General features: G+C 40.9%; 2 protein-coding genes across 2 annotated transcripts in view; one reads left to right on the top strand and one right to left on the bottom strand.

Annotated features, from left to right (window-relative positions):
* LOC117476109 (gamma-aminobutyric acid receptor subunit pi) overlaps positions 1-13,478 on the bottom strand; it is a 108,110-nt gene extending 94,632 nt beyond the window's left edge. Inside the window, exon 1 of the mRNA XM_034122486.1 lies at positions 13,332-13,478. The gene's annotated coding sequence lies outside the window, so the exon portion shown is untranslated. The remainder of the gene's footprint in view (positions 1-13,331) is intronic.
* LOC117476110 lies at positions 1,328-2,811 on the top strand. Its single transcript, XM_034122487.1, has 2 exons — positions 1,328-2,567; positions 2,793-2,811. The coding sequence occupies exon 1, from the start codon at positions 1,376-1,378 to the stop codon at positions 2,252-2,254; it is 879 nt and encodes a 292-aa protein (XP_033978378.1). The 5' UTR covers positions 1,328-1,375; the 3' UTR covers positions 2,255-2,567; positions 2,793-2,811.
* Positions 13,479-23,588: the final 10,110 nt, after the last annotated feature.

Raw genomic sequence — 23,588 nt, 5'->3', positions numbered from 1 at the left:
GTCCGAGAACTGTCATCTGAACAGAGTGAGTGGGATGCTCCTCTCCTCCCAAAAATGGAAACAGAGTGGAACCAGTGGAAGGACTCACTGAAGGCTCTTGAAGAGCTGCACATCAAGAGGTGTTACATTCCAATCTCACTTGCCTCAACACAGAGAAAGGAACTGTGCATCTTCTCAGATGCTTCCACTATTGCCATAGGAGCTGTGGCGTACTTGAGAGCTGCTGATGTTGAAGGTCATTATCATGTTGGATTTGTCATGGGGAAGTCAAAATTGGCACCTCGCCCTGCCCACACTGTTCCACGTCTGGAGCTCTGTGCAGCTGTGCTAGCTGTGGAACTTTACGAGCTGATCCGAGATGAGATAGACATTGAAGTAGATGCAGTGAAGTTCTTCACTGACAGCAAGATTGTGCTTGGATATATACACAACTGCACAAGAAGGTTTTACATGTATGTTTCCAACAGAGTGACTCAGATAAGGAGATCCTCCAACCCAGACCAATGGTTCTATGTGCCAACAGACCTGAATCCTGCAGATCATGCCACCAGGTCTATACCTGCAGCTCAACTCCAACACAGCAGCTGGCTCCCAGGTCCGGCCTTCCTGTATCAGGATACATCAGTAGAGACACTTGAACCTTACCTCTTCAGCCTTATTGAGCCTGAAGCCGACAACGAGATACGTCCTGAAGTGTCTACACTGGCAACCAAGGTATCAGAGTTCATGTTGAGCTCTCAACACTTTGAGCGATGCTCAAGCTGGCAAAAGCTCTGTCAGATCATAGCCAGACTCATTCATGTTGCCGCTTCCTTCAAAAGCAAGGCTGACGAAGCAAGAAAGAAAGGATGGGAATGTTTCGGAGAAACAATCAGCATAAGTGAACTCTCACAAGCCAAGGTTTTGATCATCCGCTCTGTCCAGCACAAGGCCTTCAAAGAGGAATTCAAATGTCTTGAAGACGGACAGACTTGGTCCAAGCAAAACACACTTGAGAAGCTCAATCCATTTGTGGATAAAGATGGTCTTCTTCGTGTTGGAGGTCGTCTTTCATTGGCTGAGCTGTCAGAAGAAGAAAAACACCCTCTGATCATTCCACGCAATCATCACATCGCCACACTGCTTGTCAGATACTTCCATGAAAAAGTAGCTCACCAAGGGCGACACTTTACAGAAGGAGCTATTCGAGCAGCTGGATACTGGATAGTTGGGAGTAAACATCTGGTATCTTCTGTCATCCACAAGTGTGTTACCTGCCGCAAATTGCGAGGAAGGTTGGAAGATCAGAAGATGGCGGATCTGCCAGCTGACAGACTAACACCCCGAACCTCCGTTCACCAATGTTGGACTGGATGTTTTTGGGCCGTGGTTGGTCATGACACGACGCACAAGAGGAGGGGCTGCAGACAGCAAACGCTGGGCTTTGCTCTTCACATGCATGTCTACCAGAGCGGTGCATATTGAACTGATTGAATCCATGTCAACAGACAGTTTTATCAATGCCTTAAGAAGATTTTTCTCTGTTCGTGGTCCAGCAAAGCTCCTGCGCTCTGACAGAGGGACTAACTTCGTCGGGGCTTCAAAAGAGTTAAGGATTAACACAGACGACACATTAATCAGGAAGTACCTCCAGGAGAAAGGATGCTCTTGGGTTTTCAACCCCCCTCATGCCTCCCACATGGGTGGTTCCTGGGAGCGGCTCATCGGAGTAGCCAGGCGCATTCTGGATGCAATGTTGCTTCAGACGGGATCAGTACGTCTTACACATGAGGTTTTGAGCACTTTCATGGCAGAGGTGATGGCGATCATCAACGCAAGACCCCTTGTGTCTGTGTCTACTGACCCAGATATGCCTGCAGTTCTAACCCCCTCAATGCTCCTGACTCAAAAAATGAGTGCAGTTTCAGCACCTCCTGGAAACTTCGATACAGCTCAGTTGTTCGGAAAGCAATGGAAGCAAGTTCAGTGCCTTGCCGACACCTTTTGGAAGAGATGGAAAGGAGAGTATCTGTCTACTCTGCAGAGCCGCAGGAAGTGGACGCAAGACAAGCCGAACGTCAAAGAAGGAGACGTCGTCCTTCTCAAAGACAGTCAAGCCCATAGGAACGAATGGCCAATGGGATTGGTTGTTAAGACTTTTCCAAGCAGTGACAAGAGGGTCCGCAAAGTAGAAGTGCGGATTGTGAAGGACGGGACAGCCAAGGTGTTCCTTAGGCCTGTAACAGAAATTGTTGTCCTTCTTGCAGAGTCTTAGAGAAAGAACTCTTAATATGTTGTTTTCAGTGGACATTCCCTTTCAAGTTCAATTGTATTTGTCGTGATATAATGTTATTATCTCAAGCGGGGAGTGTGCTGCCTATTTCTATGTTTATAGAGTTGGGACATGTTTTTTGGCTCAGAGTGAGCGCTCCTTGGTTTTGTTGGTTTGCTGGGGGCTTGTCAGAGTGAGCGCTTGCTGCTTTGCGAGGATCTTTGTAAACGGAGCACGGAGATCAACACATGGAGCAGAGACGTCATGTAAACTGTGTTCGTGTCTGTGATGCTTGAGCCTTGGAGACTATTTGTCTGTGAGTTATTCATGTGCAGAATGTTTGAAGTGTGTAACTTTTGGTCTGAAGCTAGTTTAATGTGTGCTAATTGAGCTAATGGTGATCTGTGCTATTTCTAGCTAATAGTGATGCTAATGATAGCTAATTCCTTTAATAGTAGTATGTGTGTCGTTTGTACAATGCTACTTATATGTTATGTAAAGCCTGCATACTTATATGTGTTTTATTTCTGTATTGTTACAGTTTTACAAAGTAAAAGAAGAATAGTAAAGTCAAGAAAGAAAACCATGCATCTTTATTGGAGGACTTTTAAATGTTAGCTAACTGTCTAGCTACGCATAGGGATACGCGCTGTAAGGGCAGAACAACAGGTATACACAGAATGCATTTGAAATAGTATGGAGCTGGGGAGGATAGGGTATAAATATTGTTGCAACATATATCTAGATTCAGAAAGGGCTTGTACAACATAAACAGTATCTTAAACCCCAGGCCTTAAATTAGGATTTTGCCTTGTATATCTGTGGGTTAGTTGACTTTGTGAGAGCTTAACATTAAAACAGTATCCGTGTATAACTCATGTGCAGAAGCAGCTGTCTGTGGTGGTCCAGTGAAGTGTGCTACATTTGTAAAAATCCCTTATTACCATGATGTAAACCTTATTACCATGATGTAAAATGCAAAGCTGCTGCTGAAGCAATACTTGTGAAATGCTGTACAATGGCAGAAAAAGGGATTACATGATTAAAAAGCATAATAAAAAAACAAATGTAAATGGAGTTATTTTTGCGCTGATGCAATGGAGAGTATAAACTAAGAGAGAAGCAGGGTTAGAGGGTAAAAACATATTTTGATAGAAATTCTGATTCATTTCTTCTTCAAGTATTAATTAAGGTGCTATTTCGGAGTTGAAATACTTCAATTACATGCATTATTACTTTTCATCAAGTTCTAAGCTTAAAGTGCCAGACTTAGTATTAGCATTAGTGGACCCCTACTGCGGACTGCCATTATAAATGATTATGCATGCAGCCTGGTTAGATATTACAAGGAATGAATGACTCCCACTCACATGGAAGCTTCTCAGGCAGTACATTACAGAACATAACCTGAAACAATTTAAAGCTTCACTGAATCTATTTTTTGTATGTTTTCAAAAGAGTTTCAATAATAGTTATATATTGAGAGTCCAAAACATTGAAGTATTTTTCAAAACCAACCGAAGTGATTGAAAAAAGATGCAACACTCCATGTGTGAATCATGTACTGCAGTCAATGTGGATTATATAGATCTGCTTCTTTAAGAGTGCTTTTTGGAGTGGAATGCATCCAAAGACAATTTGCATGCTCCGGTGCATACATGGCAGCATCACCCATCACATATTGATCCAAATTAGGTTTTCCTCCAGTGCAATGAAAAGAAAAACATGATTGCATGTGAGAAAATACTCTTATAAACTGAATCCATGCCACATGCTTGTAGGATCCCTTTGTATCTTCCATCATAAAAATGATGAGATGTAAAATTGTTTGTGTCCTAGATACTCTGTGAGTCGAAGTGATGGACAGTAAATGAGAAAACAATATATTTGTTTGTTTTCTCTCTATGAAGTGTAATTGAATAATCTGTCAGTGTCAGTAGATATTGTTTGATCAATAAACAAAGTAAAAAAAAAGACACATTGATTTCAGACAAGCCTTTGTAGCCTTATTTCATTTGACTTTTCATTTTAGTATTGATTCACTACATATAAAATAAGGTGGCTGAAAACACTTCCATTAGGAGAAACGCGCTGCAGTTTATAACAGGACGCAAATGTGCCAAAACACATGCAAATGAAGAGACGTGTTCACCAACGTTACGATACATGCACAGCATTTACTAAAAGCGTAAAAGAAACACTGGGAATACAAAAGACACAGCTGGGACCGGAGCGCTTGGTGACGTTTGGGGATTATAAAGTTGGCCAACTGTTTCATAACTGTAAGTGTTTTGTCAGTATATCTGAAATGACTAGGTTAGCTACGTTAGCTAGCTAGCTTACAGCAAATATGCAATAATTTCTTAATAAATCATGCGATCACATTGTTAAAATAAGCGGATAAAACTTTCATTTTGGAACATTAGTGGTTTTATATTTACAGCGTTTTCAAAACTGCACCGTGTCTTTCCTAAAGGAACGCCGTTGGAGAGTGTTTGCATATGTCAACCACGCAAACAGTACTGAAAAGGTACAAATTCTAACAATTAATCAACGTACAAATTTGTCCTGCCATTTTGACAACCAAACTGTTTTCGAATGCAGCCTTCAAACAATATCAGTTGAAAAAATTATTATTTTACTTATTATTTTTGTTGTCAATATCGCGACTTAAAGGTAGGGTAGGTACATTTGAGAAACCGGCTCGAGATCGCTAGAATTTGAAAATACACAACCGGAGAAAATCTGCCACTTCCTTATAGAGCCCCTCCTCTAACACACACGAACGCGCACATGACCAATGAGGGCACGAGATAAGTTTGTGCACAGATGGAAGGCTGACAGGCAGGTAGGCCTTCCAGTTATTTTAGCCGGCCGGCTCAGATGATTCGTCGTGCTTTTTACAGTACTACGGCTTCCACAGATGACATTTTTTTATGGATTTCTTGTCAAAGCACTTAAGATATTCATTGCTATCGGGATGTTAAGAGCATTCCATGGAATATAACAAAAAGTGTATCTCCAGCCGGTTTCTCAAACTTACCTACCCTACCTTTAATTTGATAGCACAGTTAACATGCATGCAAATGTGTTTCTCATTTGCTCCTTCTTTTTATTTGTTTTCTTACAGAAGACACTGTCCATTCTGTTTCAGTGTATTGTCTCATTATTATACAGTCGAACAGCTACCTTTTCCAAATGAAGTATTTATATTGCTTCATTGCTACATTCGCTTATTTGGTGTATTCAAAGCATTTGTTGATGGACGTCATCTTTGTGAGAATACATAATGAGAAAGATATTTTTTTGTCTTTGAAGATACTCTGCAGTAGTTATGCAAATCTCCCAGTAAACATGAAGTGTGGTGAGAGTGGAATGGCATTATTAGTGCAGACAATCACCTTCTTTGTAATGTCAAACAAAAGATCTTTCATTTAGTTTCAGTCCCACAGAGAAAACAAAACATACAGTTGCAAAACAGTGCACTTAAAAAAGCTGAGTGTTGACAAGTTGCTGCTTTAACCCAAAACTTTAAAGTAGCAAATATTCGCTCCAAAGGCAGAATTTCATTTAATGGTACAGATATCTCTCTTCCTCAGCCTCTGTTTCCCAGTAAATCTGTTCTGGCATCTGCCCAGGCTCAGTGACCATCATCATGAGGGACACTCCAACATGAAAGGATGGGTAACAGCCCTGCAAAATGAAGCCTGTCTTTCAGCTGTGACTCAAACCACTGGCAATTTTGATTATAAGCTGACTTGAAAAGGGCAGTAGCTAATATAGAAAAGATGTGTCAGGAAGTACTGAGTCACTTCATCTAAACCTTTGTACCCAAGGTATTTATTCTAGGCATTCTGGATGAGTCACATCAAAAGCACGTCAACCCTTCCCCCAGTTCATTCTCATCTCTCTACCGGCTGATGGCAGTGATTTTCAAGATTCGTTAGCAGCCAGACACTATATTGCAACAAGATTTTTTTTTTCCTTTGCAGTGGTTTCGGTGCACACTTGAAACAAGGAAAGATTTATTTTGTTATTTTCCCAGGTTTTGATTAAACACTTGTCGGAATGACGACAAAATGTTTTTCTTTAATTCATAATCTTTGCAACATGCATTAAGGGTACCAAGAAAGAACCAATGCCTCTTCTTCAGTAAAATGAAAATCATTATCAGATGTTTGGTTAGCTAGCAACAACTGTTGGTGACATTAAAACAATGTATTCATAAGTTAACATTTTTCACAAGTTATTAGCTAGTAATGACATGACATTAAAACGTGCTCTTTCTCAGTTTGTGTACAACAATACTTACAATTGTACATAGACCTACTATTTTGAATGCATAAGTGCATTTGCACTGAGACGTATACATCACAATGAGCCACATTGTAAACTCAACGTCTAAACCATAGAATGGGTTACTTGATGTTGTGAAATGAATTGAAGTAACAATTAAGTAAAATAAACTACAACGTTGCGTTGTAGCTAACAGTGGCAAACGTCCCTTCTGGAAAGGGCACAGCAGCCATTTGGGGTTTTGAGAGAACGCATGTGGAGCAGTAGATACTTCTCACATAAGCAATGGCCATCTTGGCTCCGTTACGGAAGTGGCAGGACCAGCCCTAATGGTGGTTGCTCTGGGAAAAAAGGAGATGTTGGTTTTTACACTATTTAATGAATGTACGCCTATACTATTGTCCATAAGAATCCACCATCAATAATTTGACTGGATTAATTGAGAAGTCTGTAATGATTTGGTCCAACTAACTATTACATAGTTAGAAAACTAGCTAACAGCGGCGATCGTCACTTCCGTTGAGGGCACAGCAGTCGTGTGAGACTTTAGATAACGCTAACCAATACAATTTTACACAATAATGATCACAGTTTACAGGGCTTTACTTAGGTATGTCAATTATGGCACAGTAAAGTCATCCATATATTTTTTAAGAAAATATAGCGGGAGTGATATAGCCGAAGACTCAGCTAGCAGCTGGCCTCAATACCTCAATACATTAAGGTAGCTTAGTCTGACGTTGTATCAGTCTTTCCGTGTCTAAACGGATTAATGACCAAACTGCTGGATGTTGCTCACCCAGAAATCCATACAATCTGATTGAATGAATTGAAGAGTTTGACTTGTTTGAGATTTAATTGGAGACAACAGTCAGCTTGTCACGATCTGTCTGTGTTGTGTTTTGTCTTGTCTTATTCTGTCTCTGGTTTCCTGTTTTATTTTTGAAAAGTGTTCACCCCCTGGGTGTTTCTCAATCGCGAGTAAAGCTGCTTCAGAGCCACTATTTCAAGCATACTACGTCATCGAGTGCCGCCGAAGTACTGTTCCAATCTCCAGTATACTTGGAAATCTACCGAGCCCGGCGTACTCCGTTTGGAGAAATATCGAGTGTGCACATGAGTAGACTTCGCGGCCTTAAAATCCCCACAATGCTTTGCGCACGGACCAATTTCCCCAAACCTGTGGCGGAAGATGTAAGGCGGGGCCTCTCATATGACGCACACCTGCACACTTGCTAGCCTGTTCCACTCTTTGTTTTCCGAATGGCAGGAAGTATTCTTGACTCGCTTCTGAAGCAAGATGCTCGGCAGACATGTGTTACCAAGCAAGCGTACTCGCGATTGAGAAACACCCCCTGTCTTGTCTGTTGATTCCTGTCTCTGGGTGTTTCTCAATCGCGAGTAAAGCTGCTTCAGAGCCACTATTTCAAGCATACTACGTCATCGAGTGCTGCTGAAGTACTGTTCCAATCTCCAGCATACTTGGAAATCCACCGAGCCCGGCGTACTCCGTTTGGAGAAATATCGAGGCTGCACATGAGTAGACTCCGCGGTCTTAAAATCCCCACAATGCTTTGCGCACGGACCAATTTCCAAAATCTGTGGCGGAAAATGTAAGGCGGGGCCTCTCATATGACGCACACCTGCACACTTGCTAGCCTGTTCCTCTCTTTGTTTTCCGAATGCCAGGAAGTATTCTTGACTCGCTTCTGAAGCAAGATGCTCGGCAGACATGTGCTACCAAGCAAGCGTACTCGCGATTGAGAAACACCCTCTGTGTTTGCCCTCCTGTGTCTGATTTCCTGATTGTGTTCACCTGGTGCCCCTGTGTTTTCTCCTCCCTCCTCACCTGTGTCTTGTTGTGTGATTAGTCTTGTGTGTATTTAAGTTCTGGTTTTTCTGTCTGTCTTTGTTAGATCCTTGTTTGTCTTTGACTGTGTCACGGGGTAGTGTTCTGTTTTCGACATTTAACCTTGGAATAAAGGAATTATCTTTGAAATCTGCATTTGGGTCCTGCCTGCTTCACTCAACCCTGACACAGCTGCGACACTCAAGCTATCTTTCAGAATTAACTTTCACTAGCATCGATTTACCACATTGAAAGTGAATATTCAAATCTATATTTTCTGTATCTATTGTTTCACAACCTGCTACACAATTGTTTTTTCTAGATTTTCAAGTTCCTCTTCTTATGAGACAGGGTTAGGGGGGTTTTTCTATGAAAAAATACTCATATACATATGTATTAGGCAAAATAATTGCATTGGATTTAAAAAAGAATAATAGGATATACATTTTGTACTAAGGTTTCAGGCATTTCATAAAATGGTGGAAAGTAAAGATCTCTCACTATACTAATAAGGATAGTATTTGTTCTAGGCTTTCACAAAACTCTAGGGATGCAAAACTCTAACCTATATGATAGAAATGTTCTCATTGGGGTCATCTCTGACTACACTTTAGCAGGTGATCGATTTGGATACTTTATTATCCGGCTATTTAATGTATGGCTTTAGCAGGATTAGACAACCACTGTCCAAACAGATTTAGCTACTCTGTTGTGATTGTTAATTTCACAAAACTATATGATACATTACAAGATAAATCTCGGATTATCTACCCATCAGTCACGAGAAAAAATGTTAATAAAGATGTTTCGAAATTGTGCCAACAAATACTGTATAAGACTTGATACAACCCTGGCTCTTTGTCATAATCCATCTATAGTCTAAGAACATATAGATACAAAGAGACAGAGTAGAAGAGTCCATTTAAACCAATATGCTTTGCACAAACATAACATGAAAGCATTCCTTCTCAAAGCTAAGTTCAGATGTTTTTAAGGAATCGACTAGTACATTTGGTCAGAAATAGCTCTTAAAGAATCACTTATTTGAGGGGGGTGGAATAGAGAAATTGATTATTTCACTTTGTTGTAGATTGATACTTCTATGTTATAAAAGACGATGTTTTAAATGCAGGGCCTTCTAATCAACATTCCTCTTTAAGTGACTTTACTTCCCTCAGCGCACAACCCAATTGAATCAGTTTCACTTTCTGCAGCCTCTTTTCAAACCCACCAAGGAAATGTCTCACAGAAACATCAGGGCCTGGACTGATTTTATCTATATGGAGGCCTCTGCTCCCCTGTTTCATCTGTGGGTTTAGAAGTCTCCACTCAGGCTGTGAGTGACTTCAACTTCTCATCATCTCATAAAGGTCTCCAGTGTCCATCCCTCTGCCTTAATATTGGGATGAGTCAGCAGTGTTGCCAATCAAACAAACTGTATGAGTGGAAATCTTCAGGCATGCAATTACAGCAGTAATGACAGTGGTGAGAATGTGGAAGAGACGGAAAAAACATAAAAATTAAGTTATAATGACGCAGGAGGGTTCGTGTTTAATGGAACAGTTCCAACTTCTTCCAAGAAATATGCTTACCTTTTTTCAGAGAGGTAGATTGGAAGAACGTTATCACCCTTGTTCGTAATGAAGCTAATGCCAGGAGCACATTATTTTAGGGAAACAGCTAGTCTAGATAAATCTAAAGGTAACCATAAAGCTCACTATTGTAGATTTGCTAAATTAGGGGAATTTCTTTCTGCACAGTTGGGTGTCCTGAATTCTTCCCATAGACAATAGGACATCAAAGTAGAAGCCCTTCTACAGCTTTAATGGACTGTGAAACTCTGAAAACATTATTTGTTGGTAAATGTTATATGACTCTTTGATAAAAAGTAAAAATTACAATCAGTTGTACGTAAAATGGTATGGTATGCATTTCAGTAAAAAGGTAAACTAAGGATTACACTGTAAAGACATCTATAACAATCTGCAGAAAGATTTCATTCCCTTTTGGATTATCACTCAATTTTTGATTGTATTCCCAAGTGTAACAACAAAGTGATTGAATGCATTTTACAGCTGTGATTTGTGCCTCTTAATCTGGATTAAATATATAGCAACAGCAGAAGAGGCTCATGGGTAATACAGTCTTTAAGACCCCATTTACACGCAAACGCATACGAAACGCAAACGAACCAAATACGATATCAAAAAAGTCTTCAGTTCACACAAGACCGCTCGGGAGCGCTGGAGACGCTTTAGTACATATGCCGGGCCTGTAAGTGGCGCTTTAATTCCGCCACAAAATACACCAAAAGCAGCGAAGAAGACCCCCGAGCATGCTTGCCATGGTTGCCCTTCTGTTTATGCCCCACGGTGGATTTAGCAACATGTAGTTCATGTAATTCTCCATGTCCATTTGTTGCTGATGGTTGTGGTACAGGAGCTGTAGATGTTGTACTAACATCTGTAGCATGGTCAGTAGCAGTAGCAGTAGCTACTGACCATGCTACAGCAGTGAGCAGCAGAGGTGGGGAGAGGCGGGGCTATGGCTTCATCGTTATCAGGAAAATGATCGTATAGGGCGTACACACGGAGCCGTTTGGCCCCCCAGAGCGTTCCGTTTGCAGATCTATCCACCTTGGGAAGCGTTATCGTTTGCGGGGTCCGTTTGCGCATTTCCGTTACGGCCTCGTGAGAACGAACGGGCTATACGAAAGAGAAAAGTAGTGGATACAACCGTTTGCGTTCTCGTGTAAACAGCACCTAAAGCTGCACACCACGTCAAAATGATGGATCAAATAATTGTACAGCTTTTTATACACGTCTTTGAGTACTCCGTTTTTTATGACTCAATTTACGCCATTCTATTGTATATTTTTAATTATGCAGGCAGTTCAATCTCCAAACACAGTGAGCACACATTTTTTAAGCAAGAAATAATTAATGAATCAATATTTTGTGAAAACATTTTTTTCCTCTCTTCAGATGACTTAATACCCCTCTGCCTGCTCACCATCATTTAGCAAGCTTTCGTAAAATCTACAGGAGAATCCTTTATTTCTATGTTAGGTAACATTTGAGATTCCATTTTTTGTTGGATGCGTGTTATACCAAATATCTCCAATTATTTATCTAAGAAATTATGACAAATGAGGATGAACTGGACTCACAATCTACTAAAACATACTGTATGTAACTGCTTGAGAGCTTCTGGAGCACCACCTCTGGGCTTTGGCCACATTTCACATGTAGTTATGTATATTCTTAGAAAAGAAAAGCCTGTGGGGAAACTAGTGGATCTGAAGACACATCTGGACACTGTGACAGCCAAAGAGTGGACAATCCCAGAAGGACCATCAGATTGTATTACCGGTGACACATGACTCTGGGCCACCGAGTCAAGGCAACGTCCCATGAGACAAAACCACATGTGACACAACTAATGATAATATGCACCTGCACCTGGTTAATCTTACATGTCACGTGTTTGAAGTCTGAGTGGAAATGTACAAAAAAGTCACGAGGGCTGCACCTGACGTAATGGATGAACTCCAAATAAATCACAATCAGACCACTTCAGTGACAGAAGGCAACAGCTCCATTTATCTCGCTAGACCACAGAAAACAGTCAATACGCAGGTAAGAAAAAAAAAAGAGGAAAAATCAATATGGAGAGAACCAAATGAAAACAAATGCTGTCCAAAAAGGCACAGTACTCCAATACTCTAATTTGTTGTTTATTTGTTATTCCTCTACATTGACCATCAGAGAGGGAATGGAAATACACCCCCAGCTCTGGAGTTTTGAAGATAACGGAGAGCCTTTCCATTATCTTGACACAACTCTCATTTATGTAAATCCCGTTCCTCTTCCTTCCCTATAGCCTGCACTGTGAGCGCTCGATCTGAGAGGCAGCTTGCAGTTTGATACACAGACTGAACAAAAATAATCTGCACCAATTAAGTAAGCCTTACAATCTGTGTTTACTTCACTGATTACATCATATGGCAGCTATAGTTTGAGAAATGAGAGGAGGACTCTGGGAAACTCATCACAAGGCTTCCTGGAGCATTGGCGTGATTTTAATTAGTTATTATCACAGTGGGATTATAGCATTGCTCGGAGCATTTTCCTGTTGACTTTGACAGCTTTTTATCTGATGCAGAGGGAGAAGATTGGCCAAAGTAGACACCACTGTTGATAAGGACTATCTCATACCCCATGATATAATGGCTTGTGAATGTCTACAGGCTGCAGTGTTAATCTCTGATAAATTCTGCATTTATGTCTCCCAGTAACACACACTTCACCCCTAGGGTCTCCATTAAATTAATTCCTGACCTTCACCTTCATGTCACTTTATTAACTGTCATGCTTAAAAATCCCCCCTGTGCCCAATTAAAGCTTGATGAGCATGTCCACAGTTGGGATACTTGGATGTTGGTGATTCTAAAAACTTGTTAACCTCCTAACCCTCATTCACATCGAGAAAAAAGGATCAAGCGCTGGTGATGCAACATAATTAATTTAAAGCAGAACATTTTTGAAGGGAAAAGTATAGACAGACAGACAAACAGACAGAGAAAGACACACACACACACACACACACACACACACACACACACACACACAGGAAAACCATGTATTTGGCTGTTAAATAACACCGAGATAGCCTGTAAAATGTGACTTTCGCGCTTCAAACTAAATCATCCCTCCATGCTTCAAAGTTTGAATCGTGAGTAGACTCATGTTTCCAGTCTGGATGAAACGGCACGCTGCATTCAAAGGCGCGCTGGTGAGGAAAAAGGCGCACAAAACGGACAACAAACGTCTCCAAAATTCGAGGTGCGGCAAACATGAACAGGTGCCGCCAGCATTTCAAGGGAAAATCAGTTTTATAAATAAATAAATAATAAAGTTAAAATCCGAACTTTACCTGTTATTATCGAACGCCGTGGTGAGCATGTCATAAATGACAGCTCATCCTGGAATTAAGAGTCCGTGCTGTAAGAATGTCCCCTCAGATCGCCGTGGATGCAACCTTGACTTCCATCCAGGTCCAAAGACAGCACCTGCTGATCCGCGCATACAACTGGTTGTGCTCCGTCAGCGGATTCCCAGTAACTGCTGTGGGCTGGACGCGCTGCTGCGCAATGACGCACGCCATGGACGCGCAGCAGATTTGGAGTCTCCCAATCTGCCCGAGATAAAAACCCAGAATATCTTTCATGATGATATCGTCTGTAAATAACCCTTTCTTAACAGTATGAAGGACAATAAGTGAAATGTTATGCCACATTTCAAATTGTTTTAACAACCCCTAGAGGCATTTAGTCCAAATGTGCCATCAACAGAACAATTATGAATCAAAGAGATATTAGTAGAATAATGAAATCAGTAGGGATGTACAACACATGCAGTGTTATCCTTTCATCTTTATTTTGGTTCTTTGATGAAACTGAACGACCTTAATCCTGTCAGTGCACGCTTTACCTCACAGATATTATACTTTCTAATCTGCTTCACAGAGAGAGGAAAAATAGGTTGGTTTAAAAATGCAGGGAACAACGCTTAGGGGCTACAAGGAAGGATGGAGGACCTTGCGCCAAGGTGTTCGCCTCTGATGGATGGATCTCGACAACCTTCCATATAGGCCTTGCCTCTTGGCCTCTGTGTGGGGGTACTGGGAACTTTTCCATCCAAAAAGCCCCAAGGCGCAGTCAGTCAGTCAGGCAGCAGCTGATCCCATCTAGGCTTACATGTGTGCCATGACAACACAGGGGCGGCTTGGTAGGGCAGGAGAGCATTTATAGGGTTGTATAAGAGATCAAGAGACCACCATCAAGAAGGACAGGGTTTAAGCATGGGTGTATAAAGAGAACTGGAAGCAGGTCCTGTTTAATCCAATAAACGTTGCTCAGTTACGCATAAAGTCGAAATGCTCCTAAGTGCAGAAATAGAGTGCAGTGATGAAGTATTTGTATAGGCCGACCCCGAAGTTAGCATCTCAAGGGCTCCCTCAACAAAAAGTAATGAGATTTAGAAGTGGGTTTTGGAATAATGCAACAAATAACATCTTCAGTAGGATATCTCCACTTATGAATACGACTTTTCACGTTTTTGAAGCATTAATGCAGTCACCCCTAGTAAAAATATAATGTTATGCTTAAAAAACAAACTACATCACGGTTGCACATATTTTATGTCATGGTTCAAAACTTGAAAATGTCTTCAGCTTGTGTGAACTACATATCAATTTCAGGCATCAAAGCAAAAACATGTTAAAAACAACGTTGACTTGAAGATCAGTGAAACAGAAGTTGTAAATTGCGAACTAATTCAGCAGATTAAATTACTTCACACACTAACATGATAGTTGTAGTACCACAGTTTGGCCACTACAGATATTTCATTCAATGCACAACTCACTTCCTGGGGGCTTGGGTTCAAGCCACTCAGCTGACACATTCTTAACTAGAACAGAGAATCCCTTCAACTGATGGATGGGTAGCTTTAACCTCCTGGGGGGATGCTCTCTTGCCAACCCTGAACCCTGACCTTACTGTGGAAGAGGAAAGAAACACGTTCCCTATGGGGATCATTAAGACATTTATATTCTCTATTTCAAAGAGGCAGAGATTCACTAAAGGCATTTTTTGTCTAAAGTAAAATGAATTAAAATTGCATATACAATCTACAAATGTGTTTTTTTATGCAATATGACTAAAGAGAGTTTTACAGTAAGAGGAACTGACATTTAAACAACCTCATTCACACTTGTGTATTTAAAAAAAAAACTCATTTATGATTACATTGCCAGGGGGTCCTCACATATCTAAAGGTCAAAGTGATGTGACCTGGCAGCTCATGCTGTGTAAATGTGACGTCTTTCGTTTGAATTTGAGCCAGCACCTTTGTAACGTGCCATAATTTTCAGTTTTTAATTTGGACTATTAAATAATGCTGAAATTAGGGAAATAATTTGTTTCAGTACTTTTGCCTCTAGTTATAGGGAAAAAATATTATTTTGAAAATGATTTTTTCTACTTCATACTTCATTTTTCCCTTAGGGCAATTCAGGGCAAGAGAGCGTGCAAACAGAAAAACACAAACAATTCATAAAAAAACAAATCTAAAAATACTATATGACAAATGTGTTCAAAATACCAAATCTATCAAAGGTCTGTGTAAAAAGTTAAACGTAATCAGTTTTTTATATAGTGGGTGTTCACAAGTGTATGGTTTATGAAATAAAACCAGTAGTCATTGGGGACATACAGTATGAAGGGTTGTTGATAATCTTATTATCCTGAGAATGAATATTCTCTGGCGCAACAATTTCCTTAATATAAATAAAGTCTTATCTTTATTATCTTATGAAGATGAAACTTATATTGATAAAAATATCATTACTTAACAATCAACTAATATGGTGCACTTTTACCATGTACAGGTATTAAACATCTATCTATTTAGGAGATGTTTCCCAAACCAGTCAGAGGCCCCAGCAAAAATACATTTTTCAGAATTGTATCTTTTCTAGTGACAAATTACACTACTGTTATTTTTAACTTGAGAGGGTAAAATGACTATCCACTCGTAACAAAATATAGCATTTTGTTGAAAAAAATATGAAAATGAAGGAATATTCACTTTTTGGTTATTGTCAACTTTGTTTTAAATTTCATTCCAAGAGGCCTTTAAAAGTCTTAAGTCTATTGTGCCTTAAGCTGTAGAAATCCTGACTTCACACCTACTGCATGTCTCAAAGTACACTCAAATAATATAAAGTCATGTGACTATTGGGATCTATTGCCTGAAAGCCAGTCTCTGTCTATCCATGCTCCCAATCAATAAAGAAATTAAATTAAAAAGCGCAAGTGTTTGCCATCTGCCATATATTGCTGTCCTTGTACTGTTACAGGTTTAATATATTCTGTACATCCTTGAAGTTTCACCAGGGGACCCTCCCCCTGTCATTCTTCATGTAGAGAGGAAGGGACAGGTGAAAAGATGAGGCCGATAACTTGAAGGCCATCATGCCTTCCACCTTTTCCTCCAACAGCAGGTGATGAATCTCTCCCAAATATCTTTCCCTGTCACATTTGAATCTTGCTATGTCGTACCGTCCACCTGAGCCCTCATTTATCTGCTGCTGCTTTCACCAAACCATTTCACCCAGGGTTATACGACCATGTGCATGTTTTATGTATGAGTTGGTTCTCGAAGTTCCATCACTTAGACCTTGGTCACCACAAGGAGACCAGATTAAAGGCGCCCCCTGAAACCAAAACTTTCACGCATTTGTCCAGTGATCTCATGAGCTGTCAGGGGGTCAAGTGTGTGATAAATTATTAATATTCAATGAGTTGCAAATACTGTAGAGATTAAGATATGTTGTAAGTGTAGTAGTAAGTACGTTTTTGGCTTCCGTCCAATCATTCAACATTTAACCACAAAGCCAGTAAAGCTTGCTGGGACATCAGCATGGCCATGCATTATGCAACATTTCAACAACCATAATCTTTAGGTTGAAACAATTCATCTATTTAAAAAAACGTTTCAATTAGTCGCAAGGTGACCTTGCCCTCCCAATCTGTGTGATGGATTTCAGTGCAAAGCCTCAGAAATTACTCATCCACAATTTATTTCCCAAGCACAAGAGGCAGGAAGAGCTGGTTCTATGTCATCAGCCGTATAATCTACTGCCCTTGACTTGGAAAGGTGAAGATCTATCTATTTGGCAACAATTTCTGTAGCATTTAGTCACCATTACTTCTAAATTGACAATAATGTGTTGACCAAACACTTATCTTCACCCTATATTTGCAATAACTCTGAACGATGGACCACTCCTCTATTCCAGCCTGAGCAGCAGGGGCTACATCTGTTTATTAATTATATGTTTTAAATTTGATAACACCAATGTGTTTCCTATTGTAGATCGTGTTCGTTGTTCTCGAGTCCAGGAGGAAGTTAAAAAGAGACAATGTAGTCCTGGAAAAGTTCAAATGGGTAATTTAATGAAGTAACGTGGCTTTGAAACAGACAGAGCACGTCGCCGTGTCGAGAGGAGGAAGAAGAGAGGCCGAGTCTCTGTGTCCCGTGTGTATATGCGATTCCTGGCTCCTCGTCTCATTGGCTGCTTCGACGATGGGCGGCTCTTCCTACCGGCTTCGTTCTTCTGTGACTGATATCGCGTAAATAAGAGGATTTAGACGTTGTGTGTTTGTTGTATAACTCCACACGCCTTTTCTCCTCATATTTTCATTCATGACTTGATACATTCTATAAAAGGCTGAAAAGAGAGAGAGAGAGAGAGAGAGAGAGAGAGAGAGAGAGAGAGAGAGAGAGAGAGAGAGAGGAAGAGATATGAGAGAGAGAGAGAGACGGAGAAGAGGAAGATCGCTGATGAGATATGAACTATAGAGAGATGCACGCTAGCTTCACTAGCTCTCCTCTAGAGCGATATCTGCTTATCTCTCGAATCTCCGCACTCCTAGCTCGAGCCCGAGCTACTCTCTCATTCTATCTCTCTCGGCATCTCTCCGCTCTCTCTCTCTACTCTCTCTCTCTGAGGTCTATCTCGATATCTCTCGATCTCATCTCTATCTCATCTACTCTCTATCTTATATCTATATCTAGCTAGAGAACTCCTCTCTCGCTTCTCCTCCTCTCATCTCTATCTCTTGCGATCGAGAGATTGATTTTATTTTTTAAAAGTAACTCTCACCCTAAAAAAGGTTGGTGATCCCTGGTCTAGAGTGACGTCAACCTTTCCCGGAAAAATAAAAATCTACAACGAGGCGTTCTGGGGCAGCATAGACACGTCTTTTCTGTGTTTTACTCGCTACAGGGTGTACTTTGAGGGTGTGTGACTCTGCAGACCGTTTACATGCAGAAAAAGCTACATAACACACAAGGGGACGGGTAATAACCAGAAAAGCATATGATGGGACCTTTAATGCACACCATGCGTAGCCTATTTAGAGCTGTTGCAGTATTGATTATCTTTACTGCAGTCCACACATTCCCTCATTTAGCTGTCCGTCACACCTGCTAGTTATTGGATGGATCCCAAACTGGCTACGAGTAAAAAAACACGACATTAAACTTTAAACATGTTCAATTTATTATAAGCCCACTGCTTGGCTTGCACTGGGAACTAGACAAATAAATATTACTCAGTCAAGATGTTCTCCTGCAAACCCTCGGGTATGTTTTCATATGAGAAATAATTTTGAAGCATCTGAATATAGATGCTAGAATTACACATTACCTAACACATCTTATACATGTTAGCATTTGAGGTTTTTCATCCTTACTATGTATGTCTTCTTGAAAAGTTAAAAACCTCATGATATCAAAGCGTCGTTACGTCTGGCTTAACACAAGCTCTGTGCACCCTCATTAGACAGATGCTGATGCCAGGGGGGACTGTGGTATCTGGGGTAAACTGTTAGTGGCATTCCTGCTTTCCTTTCACAGGAACAGATGTCAGAGACTGCCTTGTCATTCCACCTAAGGTTTCCATCCTTTCATTTTTCCCGTGTGTTCATATTAAATTGTTTTTGTGTCTAGTGTTCCCAGACTCTGGCGCTGTGATGACTGGAATCACCTCAGTGCAAGGCAGAATAAAATGTCACAATACAAGTTCAAATACATTGAAAATATGCATGTTGCAACAATGTCATTAGCTGAGAAAGTACTGAAAGAGCTAAGTATTCTGGCCTACAGTAGTAATGTGACACAATAATGGTACCCTATGCATGTCATTCACTTTGCATAGCTGAAGGGGCTTTGGCTCATTAAAAGAACTTGGCTTCTTATTCTTTTTTAAAGACAGAAATTGTAATCAGAGACATAAGAAGGTGATCATTATTGTTACCCACAGACACAACCCATTACGGCCCGTCCACACAGCGGCATGCGTTGAAGCTTGCCGGCGGGCGTGTCTGAAACTCGACCAACAACCAATCACATGAATCTCCCGCCCCTGACACACAGGCAGCGGTTTGATTGGCTAGAGTTTGTACTGGCATATGATTCGATTGGCTGACGCTTCTGCAGAGGCTTCAAAAGTTGAACATTGCTCAACTTTTGCAGCGAGCCACGCCAGCAAAGCTCCGCTTAGCTTCCCACAATGCAGTTCGGCGAAAAGTGACATCACCCCGTTCAAAGTGAATGGTGAAGCTTTCAATGCACGCCGCTGTGTGGACGGGCCGTTAAACGCAAAATTACGCAAACACACACACACGTATACACACACACACACACACACACACACACACACACACTCGCGAGCTTCCCCCAGACCAGTAATCCAAACGGAAATATTTTCCCTCCGGACTATTTTGATCATTTGCTCCGCTAATAATCAATCAGATCGATGGATTCCAGAGAAGAGGAAACTTTGAAGGCCTTTTTCTCAAAATGATGACTCGGTGACAGTCATTATATAATGTGACATATCTTGCTTAATATTTGGAGTACAAAAACAATCCTGATATCATTAGAAAGCTAGGAATCTCCTCTTTCCAACAGTGTATACAACTCAAAATGTGTCTTCGGGTCAATGCGACTGATTTCGATAGAGCAGGTCACATATATGCTCCATCAAGGATGGTGCTAGAGGCCGCAAGGCAGTGCACTTACAACTTATGTTGTAAGCATGTTAATGTTAATCCAATACAGCTCCGGCGATCCACTAGCACCCCCCCCCCCCTACCAATAGAATCTGTGGACTCTCAGCTTGTCATATGCAGGGCTCGACATTATAAATGGCCCGGAAGCACTATTTAGACACCCCGGCCAGCATAACGTACTTTCAACTTGCTCGCTCGGGCCACTAAAAATATTGCTTTAAAAAGAAAAATGGTCCTGTGGTATTGGTATTTTGACAAGCAATTTTGTTAAATTGTTTCGTTTATTAACGCTACAACATAGCGTTTCGTGAGGCGGTTGTCGTTGTTGGGTGAAAAGCAAACAGCTGATTGCTGCAGAGCGCAGCGCGAGCAGTCTCCCGTGAGCGGGAGCGCGCTCCTTCACTACAGACTGTCGCGCCACCTAACCATTCGCCAAAAATGTTTTTAAAACCACCGGTAACTGCGCCAAGTGCCAGGCAAAAAACAAATCTTCAAATAAAAGAAAGTCACCGGAGGAGTTAAAGGAGAGTGACAGGGAGTATGAGAAGAAGAGGGAGAGAAAGTTTCAGTCACACTGGCTTGATCGATGGAGTTGGCTTCAATATGATGCCAATATAAACAAGGTATTTTGTCGGCTCTGTACATCAATGCCGACCTATGCTGACAAGTAAGTGAAGAGTAGAAAATATAAAGGTATTCGCTAGGGGTGTAACGGTTCACATAATTCACGGTTCGGTACGTACCTCGGTTTGGGGGTCACGGTTCAGTACGGGTTCGGTACAACAACCGAAAAAGCAAAAAAAAGTCCCAAATGCATAATTCCAGGTTTGTTGTTATTTATTTTTGAACAGTAGTGCAAGTTTCAGTACAAAAATAAGGAACTCTAACATTTTGAATAATTAACTGTATTACACAGTTAAAAACAAACCACAAACAGTACCACACACACTCAGATGGCCGTATTATCTATAATGACTAGCCATTATTATCTATAATGGCTGATTTCAAACAAAATGTATTAATATTACATCATACAAATATTACATCATAAATAATAAGAAAGTGTTTCAAGAGCGCATAGAGGGATATTTTTCAAGTTTCGAATACTCTTATCAACATATGAGTGGACAAATATGCTTTATGCAAATGTTTGTTTATTATCATTTGAACAATGACAAATATTCGCCTCAATTCAACCTGGAACCTCTCATATACAATAATACAATACAAAGTGTGTGTGTGTGTTGTAGCACACACTGTGGATGGTGGCTTAAAGCTCCCATGTCATGCTTTTCCGGTTATTACCCGTCCCCTTGTGTGTTATGAAGGTTTTTATGCATGTAAACGGTGTGCAGAGTCAAAACCCTCAAAGTACACCCTGTAGCGAGTAAAACTCTAACACAGAAAATACCTCCCCAAAACGCCTCGTTGGAGATACGTCACTGCCCATTTGAGTCTTCCATTTAGTTCCGGGTACCGCCTGATGTCATGCGGTACCCGGAACGAAATGGACCAATCCCGAAGAGCTATGGCCACACCAGCAGCGGGGTGTTCCTCCTCCAGAGGTTCGAAGAACCGGCATTTCACAGACGAAAGCTTCCAAAACATTGCCCAGTTTGAGGCCGGATATGCACAGCTTGTTTGGACCGTTTGGAGCAGGGGAAGATCTGGGTATACAACCTGTAAGTTTGCATTGTTATTTGTGTATTTATCAAACAAGACTGTTTAAATGTGTAAACTGTGTTGGACTGCTAAGCCATTGACACAGTGCTAACTGTGCTAACTAAGTTGCTAGAGTTTCCATATATCAACTCTAATATCAGCAGATGGCCTTGCATACATGTATCTCATAGCAGGAGAATGTCTGCATTCACACACAAAATACCTATTGACAGTATACTGCGGGTGATTTGCCGGTCAGTCGCGAAACGTAATTACATTATAGCTGGCGTAGCGATCTAACACACGGAGCTAGAGCTAGTTTTGGTCAGAAAAACATTTTTGTGATGCTACGTTGCTAGCGTTTAAATATATCAACTACAATGTCAGCAGATGGCCTTACATGTTTGTCATGGCAGGAGAATGTCTGCAGTCACACATACGGAATACTCATACAGTATACTCCGGTTTACCGTACATTGTGACCGTACATATACTGCATGTAGCTAACGAGGCTAGCTGTATGCTAGCGCAAAACAATGTATTCAAGAGAGTATCCTCACTGGCAGCATGACGGCCTGGTACGGCAGCTGCACCGACCTCGATCGTAAGGCTTTACAGAGGGTGGTGAAAACTGCACAGCACATCACCAGGACGGAGCTGCCATCCATGGAGGACCTTTACTCCCAGCGGCTCAGGAAGAAATCACTACGGATTATCAAAGACCCCCATCACCCCAGCCACAAACTGTTCTTTCTGTTGCCGTCTGGCAGACGTTACCGCAGCATCCTGGCAAGGACAAGAAGATTCGGAGACAGTTTCTTCCCGCGGGCAGTGAGACTGTTAAAAAATTGAACTGTTGAAACAACTTCAAACATTCAACTGCTACTCAGTAGTATGTATCTAATACCTAATATATATATATCATTCCAATAACTTGTATATAGACTCATACTGCACTATTCCACATCATAACTTTATTTCATTTTTATAACTATTATTATTTTTGTATTGCTCTTGCTCTTATTGTTATTATGTTATGTTATTATGTTGCATTGTTGGAGAAGCCTGTGACATAAGATTTTCAACTGCATAATTACTCTGTAGCTATGTCAGATTGACAATAAAGAACCTTGAACCTTGAAGTTACATTGTATGGTAGCAGAATACCCGTATACGATTGCAATTATAAACACGTTATTGCTAGCCTAATATGAACCACTAGCTTTTGTTCATAGTAGTTTTATTACACTGCATTATAGTTGCCTTTCCTCCAAGCTAACGTTCATATCGTGTTAGCTACCAAGGTAAACAAAGCTAGGTTAGCATATTAGCAGGCAAGCTGTTCATTACACAACTACTACTAACGAATCTAAAACAACTAAGTTTCTCTAATATTTTGTGATTTGCATTTGATTTCGTCCAGCCAGATCCTGGCGGACAATCCATGACGGGGAAGGGATTCTACTACTACTGAGGCCTCGTGCTAAAAGGCACCGCACCGCACCGGCTGTGCGCAGGCAAGAGGAGGAGGAATGGATGATATACCGTGTATATATGTATATTTATGTTCATTTTGTACATTTCTAAAAATAAAGTTTAATGGAAATACTTAGTAGGCCTATCCTTTCTTCCCTGAATTCATATATAGCAAACCATGATTTGATTTCTCATCAAACAGTAGTAGTTTATAACGGGTAAAAATAACTTACTCTTTGTTATGAGAGTAGCTCGTAGGCCACAACGGAAAGACAAGGAGACATACACGAGTTTACAAAACCACGGCACATTTATTGTGGTAAATGCAAAGATAGGTGGTTGAGAGGATCGCAGAGTTAGTCTTCCTGCAGCCGCTTTGGAGAGAGACTGGGGCCGTAGTGTCCGGAGGT

This window comes from Trematomus bernacchii, unplaced genomic scaffold (assembly GCF_902827165.1).
Source record: "Trematomus bernacchii unplaced genomic scaffold, fTreBer1.1, whole genome shotgun sequence".
NCBI lineage: Eukaryota > Metazoa > Chordata > Actinopteri > Perciformes > Nototheniidae > Trematomus > Trematomus bernacchii.
This window is presented reverse-complemented; position numbering and strand designations above follow the sequence as displayed.